This window comes from Stegastes partitus, unplaced genomic scaffold (assembly GCF_000690725.1).
Source record: "Stegastes partitus isolate 25-593 unplaced genomic scaffold, Stegastes_partitus-1.0.2 Scaffold709, whole genome shotgun sequence".
NCBI lineage: Eukaryota > Metazoa > Chordata > Actinopteri > Pomacentridae > Stegastes > Stegastes partitus.
The window spans coordinates 159,967-167,840 of record NW_007578440.1 but is presented as its reverse complement, the minus strand read 5'-3'; the positions used below and the strand labels follow the sequence as shown (position 1 = coordinate 167,840).

The window sequence follows — 7,874 nt, the reverse complement described above, 5'->3', positions numbered from 1 at the left end:
TGATATATTATCTAGCAAATGTCCTCCTGCAATCTTCATTACCTCACTTGCACCCAAGTGCGTTTGATGTAGACCTTTTTGTTCTTGATATCAGCAACTCTTTTATCAACGTGAATAAAATTGGTCCTTTCAAGACAAGGTGAAAATAATGTCCAATTTCCAGGTTTTATGTACGTAGCTCGGCCCGATCCTATCAAATCAGATAAAGAGGGTAGTTTGTGACAGAGGATGTTTGTCTTTGAACAATTACTGCTCAGCTTGTGTGTTAGTCACAGGCTGCCGTTGCATGTATAAACAAGGTATAGTTACACCTCGTGGCTTTTGGATAATTTGTGAAGCAGTAAAAACAGACAGGAGGAGCAGCCTTACACTTAAATCACGAGCTAATTGAATTTGGCGTGCTCCGGCTTTTGTTGTCGCGTAATCACTGAAATGTTAATGGAGTGACTGGACTGAGTGACCTCACCGCGTAGGATTTACCGCACCGGCTCGAACCTGAGGTCACAAAGCAGGTTGTTTTAAGGAGTAGATATTTAAAGTGTCTTCGTGAATTCACAGCAGAAATATTGTGCCTTTGAAACGAGCATTCCTGCCCGACAAGTCACTTGACATTTCCAGCGCCGGGGACGGCAGATGGAGAGTCGCGGCGATTGTCTCGGCTCAGAAGTAGGCCGCGTAAACCGAGACTTCAGGGGAGCCGCGGTGCCAAGTTTAAGATCACGGTGATCAATGAGGCAGAATCGTTACACAACTGTCAAGTGACCAAAGTACACAGTGTCACAGAAAGTCATCCAGGAAGTTCTCCCAAAAACATTCGAAGATACGAGTAGTGTACAGACACACTCTTGCCTTTTTTTTAAACCCATATTTTGGTCAGATACAGATAGTTCTTTTGTGGATAAGTTGTCTGATGTGTCTGGGAAAAAAACAGTGACACAACACAGAAACATGCGAGGACAGGGGCTCTTTCATCTCCACCAAATCAGCCAGCTTTGAAAACCGCTGACAGTCTAAAGCTTGCGCTACAGTATGTTTTTTGCATTCTCAGTGGTACGAGGGACGAGGGGGATTCTGCTGCTACATGCTGAATAAATCACAGCTAATAAATAATTGCATAAATGTATTGATTTTCCGTTCTTTTGCTGAACACAATCAGTGTTTGATGACGGGGTTGTGGGACGGGCCGTCAGTCCTGTAGAAACAGAATATTTGAGCTGCGTTCACAGATGAATCGCGTCTGTGAAACGAAATGTAAAGTCTGTGATTTGTTATGCACATGGCAAATTTCAGCGGACACAGTTTACGCGGTGGTGGCTGTACTTACTTTTCCCCGGGTTTGTTAATAAAGTCATTCTCGCTGATTAGTCTGATGAAGCCACCAAACTGTGCTCTTGTAAGTTGTTCTGCCTTATAAAATGCAATAAACGCACAGCGAGAGGGAGATGTGAATAACGGCCTGAGAAGAGGTCTAATCAGGTAAAAAATAATTAGAAACCTGTGTTTAAGTATTGCACTGATTTAATGTTAGGCTTAGAAACTAGCTTGGAAAACATTTGGATGAGTTTACATGTTAGCCAGATATGAATGACAGTAGATTTTGTAAGCGGGTGTTAATTAAGTTAATCAGACAAATATGTCGAATCAATCAAATGTGCAATTCGACTGCCTTGTCCTGATTTTGAAATTAACAGACGAGCTGGTCCTAAACGGTAATTACAGTCAGTGGTTTTAATATTAAGCTCTAAAGTAGTCCTCCTGCGAAACAGTAATTGGGGTTATGCCCTCAAATAAAGTTTTACTGCCTTTGCATCATTGATTATAGTGTCGGCGCTGCAACAAACACGTGGCGAGAAAAGACACGCGACGCAGTGGACAGCGTGGCGTGAAGTGTCAGTTTAGCTCCAAGTCAGTTGTGTTTTTTTTTTTTTTTTATGTGGATTCAAGCAAAATCGGCTTTGGACAAGGACACGCAGACAAAGACGCAGTATGTTAACATGGACAAACAATGCTCACGGACTGAAGGACAACACAATTCATAAGCGTGTATCTTGTGCTGCCACCTTCAGAACTAATATGAAGGTTATTTTGCACAACAGCAAACAAATGTGAAAAATAACAACAAAAAAAAAGGAAAGCGACCCTGTAGTTTGACCACTTTAGATGTTTAAGTTTCCCATATGATTTATTTATAATTAGAATGGATTACCGGTTTCGATCACTGTTCTCTCTCTGTCTTTTCTTTTTTTTGTTGTTTAAAAAATGTTCTTGTAGTTCTGTGAGAAGTTCAACAAACAGGCTGACATTCTAAATCTTTGCAGCAAAAACATGCCTCCAGAAGTATTTTTATCCCGCTCATCACCAGTCAGGAGTTTATCAGTGTCTGAAAAGGTTGTTTTCATTTGAATCCCAAGACAAAAAAGTACAAGTAGAGCACCAATTGTGTATGGCTGATTTCTTACTTTTAGATTTTTTTTGGTGGGAAACGAGCTTTATACTGATTTCTATGTACTATGTGTCTGATGCTGTTCCTTCTGCTCAGTGACATGAGAGTCCAATCTTAGAGCCAGTAGGTTTTGCTCAAAACCATCCCAAAAATGTTTCCCTCACTCTGCTTAGTCTCCATAGTGACAAACAGTATTTATTTATTTATTGCATGCATCAGTTTCAGAGTTCTTTAAAGGTTGCTCTCTAGTAGTTCGCTAGTCATAATAAGAAAAAAGTTCTAAAATACAAATGAAGTAGATGCTGAGTAGCATTTAAGCCAATGTACGAACATTAAACCCAGCATAAGCACTTCCAGTTTGAGATGTATTCATTTATAAAAGAGTGATAAATCTTTCGTTGACATGTGATATTATTTCTCTTTTGTTTGTCTTTATTCACATGTCGCTGTTTCTACACGGCAATATCTCCCCCGTTCGGAAAAGTTCCGTCCCAAGTGGCTTTCTTAATCTTAAGCTTTCAGTCTACCCAAAGCCCCCGTCGTCTCCCAGCGTAATGAAAAAGACAACCTATCTCTAAGTCAAGATGCAGCTTTTCAAAGCTATATTTGATGTTAGTTTTGTTACACTGGCTGAAAATAAAACATCTTCCTATTCCTTCTCCAGGGTTTTGAGTCTGCAAGTGGAGGGTTGGAGGAATTTGATGGATTTATTCCCACATATAAGAAGTGGGAATTAATTAATCTGCGTAAACTATACTTTAAGAGATAAGCAGTATGTTTTTGCATTAAAACAGCAAGTAAACTGTGGTCTGACTATTTGGAAAACAGGCTTATTATTGTGTCTTATTACGACTTGTCCGTGTTGATGGAGGGAATGTATGTGGCCTAAGGGAGCGGCACTACGAACCTGAATATTCACCACAGCCTTCTTTTTCTAGTCGCAAACTTTTATAGGCAGCAACAGAGTAAAAGTTCAAATTATGTAATCGATTTTTTTTTTTTTAGAATTTCCACCACAACCCGGGCAGCTCAGATAGAGACCTCCCAGTAGAATGATAAAGAATCAGAGCGTTTACGGTCTACAGTGAGCAGCACAGCTTTGTGGAAGGCTGGAGGGAAATAAATTTTAGTAATGACTGGATTTGATAGCCTCACACAGCCAGTCTGCAGCTAACAAGCTCGGTTTTCATTAAGAGGTCTAAGTGTGGAAGCGGCTACCGAAGAACCGATTTAGCTCGGTAAGATGCTTATCAACCCATCAATAAACATTTAGATGATAACGCGTCTCGCTGGCTCTATAAACTCACATTATCAACATCTGCTACCTGGCTAAAGGAGGAAGCTGTCTATCATTATATCTATCAATAGGATTGATAGGGTAATAGCTCCTTGGCTTCTGCTTTAGGCTGATCCAACTTCATGATACCGTGGCTACGCAACATCCTCATCCAGCCCTATTGACATTATCCCTATGAGTATTTCCAGAGACGTAATGGGGCCCGCTGTCCTAATCTGCATGTTAATGTGCAACACTAACTCACCTTCTTCTGGATCTGTGCCAGATTGGAATATCTTGCAGTTAATTGCTGCTTAAGGCGACATAGTCGTTGCCCCCAGAGGACAAAGAAAAAAAACCCTCAAAAGTCACATAAATTAAAAAAAAAATAAATCTAGCAACGCTCCACAGCAATAATACTTCTGATTCGGGTTCTGCAGTGCTGTAGGTCGGCACTGCTGAGCGCACCATGCAGCAGCCTGAGACAGCATGGCACCTTCAAATACTGCAATCCTTTGCACCTTTACCTGAAAATTAAATCTGCCTTTGTGTGACCAGGTGTTAAAGTAAAGTAGCACCTCCAAATTCATAAATCTGATTCCCATCTCTCTGTGTAATACTGTGAAAATTATACAGTCTTTTATGTCTTTGCACCTACAGCTACTGAAAGGTCTTTTTTTTATTATTTTAATTTTTTTATTCAGGCTAACCAGACTTTAAAATGGATGCACGTGGCATTTGCATGTGGTTATTAGTTATGTTCTGCAGCTGCGAGAACATGCGGTTTGTCCACAGTCTAAGTGTCAGAAACACAGTGGTGCTGAATAGGGGAGAGTTGAGGTTCCGAGTCGATATTGCAGGCAGCAGTGATTGATTTATTACTTGTGGGTTTTGCACTCTCTCTCCCTGCTCTTTCTCTCTTTCTCTCTCTGCCATCTGTAGCTGAGGCTCCACAATGTGGTAACTGGAGGGAAGTGCTCCTATTCACAATCATCGCTGCCATTTACACACCAGAGAAACCTCCAGTGTAACACAGCGTGGTAATTTAAGTGTTAAATTTAGCATGATGCACCCAGTGTGTGGGGTTCAGCTAACAGTTAACCAACCTTGCTCTCATTTCTTTGCGTCTGTCATTTACAGACGAGAGGAAGCACCACTGCGGTTAAATCTTTTTGAGTCCACGTATTGTGTTGTTTATTAGAATGCAGAATTTAACAGAGTAGATTGCATTTCTCCCACAGGCGTCTTTACCTTTAAACTCTGGCATTTATAGCTGAAAAGCAGAGCCGCTGTTGGTGGAGCAGCTTCGTGTTGCTTAATTTTTTCTAAGAATGAATAATGCACAGTCACATGTAGGCGCAAATTTATGTTGCTGCACAATTGGTGTCAGCAGAGTAAGAGCTTTCTGTAAGAGCTTTTGCTTTTAATATAGTTTTGTTTACTTTATTACAGCAACCACCACCGGCTCTTATGATGACCTTTTGTAAAAAAGTAATGGATAATAGGGAAATGCCAGCATACCTGTGTGAATTGCTCATTATAATAAGAGGCCTAACCTCTGCCTGAAGTGTGACATTAAAGGTTCAATACATGCCTGTGTAATGAAACGGCTCCTTTTATGTCTGATATTCCACCACGTTTCTCACCAGCGTCTTGCAGCAAAATATCACTTTTTCATTCTCTCTGTTTTTACTCAACTGAAGTGAAATGCATGTAGGAAATGACACGCACTTAACCTTTATCCTTCTTTTTGCACTTGTCTCTGCAGAAATGCATGAAATTCAATGTGGATGCTCCAATCTGGCTGTCCAAGCAGCGGATCCTGTGTACTCTCAACCAGAGCCTGAAGGATGTACTCAACTATGGCCTATTCCAGCCAGCTTACAATGGCAAAGCTGGCAAGTTCCTGGATGAGGAGAGACAGCTAAGGGAATACCCCTTCCCATCCATCGCTCCTGTACCTTACCTGGAGGTAGGAGTGGATCATGTGTATGTATAAGGCATTAAGGAGCACGAGCAAGAGGCGAGCAAGAGGCAGAAAAAAAAAAAGAGGGCGATACATGCCTCCGCACCATAAATAGCATCTCTCTACGGGCTCTATCATCCCCTGAATAATCACTATTAGCCAGGGGGGAAATCAATTCACATCAGAATTGCTCTGCCTTTCCTCTTTTAGAATTCTGCATTGATTCTCAGATTCCAAAACTAATTTATTTTTATTTTTTTCCTTCTGTCGCTGATACCAGGAGGGTGCAGTGCAGCTCCAGACAGCGTACACACTAAAAGGCGAGCTGTTTGGGTGCATTTTAGATTTATTGTGTTAATAATTAACTTTGCAAGGTATAGCTGAGGTATTTCATGAATACTAAGCACGTCGTCAGAAAGGCTAATGTTAGCTGAGCGCCAGACATTACGACGAGGAAACAGCCGCTTCATGAACTCATCCTGCCATCTGTGATCAGGTGGAGAAAATAACCGAGTTTCTTTCTGTGCAGTGTTGTGGATGGTGCTGGTAGTGTTCCCACAGTTTGAGACATTAATAATATTAGTAGATGTAGCAGCAGGATGTATAGCATCTTACTGCTGCTTTGCCAGGTTAGTAATCCAGCCTTGGAGGAAGAGAGGGAGACTCAACAGATATGAAAAAAAAAAAAATATATATAGGAGTGAACCTTCTTAAATCATGTCAAAATACTGGTGTCTGAGGTCATGTTCTTGATATACTGTAGACTAACCACACGGTTCCTGTTGTTGTCTGTCAATCATCTTAGAGTTATTACAGAGTAGCTGTTGAAGTCTTTTCGACATGGTGTGTGTACATGTGTGTGTACTTCACAGGCTCACACAGCGTTTCGGTTGTGGGTGTGTGCGTCATTTAGAGCCCAATGTATGTTTTTTGGGTTTTTTTCTCTCTCTCTTTGTCGTGATGTGTCAGTCAAACCTAGAAGCAATAATGCTGCGCTCAGTGACAGTGTGTTGTCTGCAGCAGCTGTCATCTCTCAGAGATAATTGCAGCGCTTGTCCATCACGCTTTTTTGATCTGAGAGAATCGCAGGCGTGTAAGGATGTGTCGCTTTTACAGACGGCGGTGTAAAGACATCGGCTCAATTTCAGACCGGCCGCGTTGGTTTTTCGGTAATTTTAGGGATTTGTAATTAAAGGTTGATAAAGATTTAAAACCTTCCCTTAGGTATTTAGAATTATTGGAGCATTTCAGTTTGAAAGAAGATATGATGCTTTGCTGGATCCTGGCTGGGAGTGAAGCTTGATACGGTCAAATTTCTGCGCTCGAGTATTCATATCAGTGGTTTTCAAGGGCGCCTCTGAGAAGTTGTAAATGTCAGGAATATTTGTGCCATTTATAGTGTAGCTGATGTGATGTTGTGGAAGTAGAGCAGCACATGCCACTACAAACAGGTAATCATATGCATAAATGTCTACATATATATAAGATTATTTACTTCTTTTTTTTGCAGTTCTTGTTCAATCTGGACTGTGCTCATAGTTTGGTCGTACTTGCAAAAGCTGGCAAACTGGCTGAATAGGGGGCGGACTCCGATCAGTTTGTGTGTTTGTGTATGCGCACAACTGCCTGCTACTACTCTGCCGGAGCGCTGTGTGTGTCATTGATTGACCTGCAGTTATTCCCTCAGGCCTGTGGTGTGTGGAGATGATTGGCAGGTTTGGATTAGCAGCTCAAAATCCTCTGTTCTGTCGTGGATTTACCCTGTTGGTGAACACCACGCATCGGGGGAGAAGCAGATATGCATACGCCGGCGCACACACACACACACATACACACACACACATTGACATCACTTGCATGCACGTGCACAGACACAAACACACAAACCTGAAGTACGTGGTGAGTCCAGTGAAAGTTGCAGAAGTTTTAAAGTTATTATAAGCTGTCAGTGTTGAGCGAAACCTTCCACTAAGCAAGCAGTTTGCAACAAACCCAATAAGTGATCGACTTTTGACGAGCTGGGAAATGGTGACGGACCGGAGCCGCGTGGTACAGAATCAGAAACCTTGACAAACGATTTCGTATTAATGAAAGCACAAGTAGCACAAATGTTTATCGATCTTTTGTGTTACCATCACAATAAAACTGCAAGAGTCTTTTGAAGCAGTCATTTAGAAACTGTTAGAGCT

At 41.5% G+C, this 7,874-nt stretch overlaps 1 protein-coding gene across 1 annotated transcript in view; it reads left to right on the top strand.

Annotated features, from left to right (window-relative positions):
• Positions 1-7,874, top strand: part of shank3a (SH3 and multiple ankyrin repeat domains 3a) — a 185,339-nt gene that overhangs the window by 26,300 nt on the left and 151,165 nt on the right. Inside the window, exon 2 of the mRNA XM_008291012.1 lies at positions 5,488-5,691. Within this exon, the coding sequence (XP_008289234.1) occupies positions 5,488-5,691 (204 nt within the window). The remainder of the gene's footprint in view (positions 1-5,487; positions 5,692-7,874) is intronic.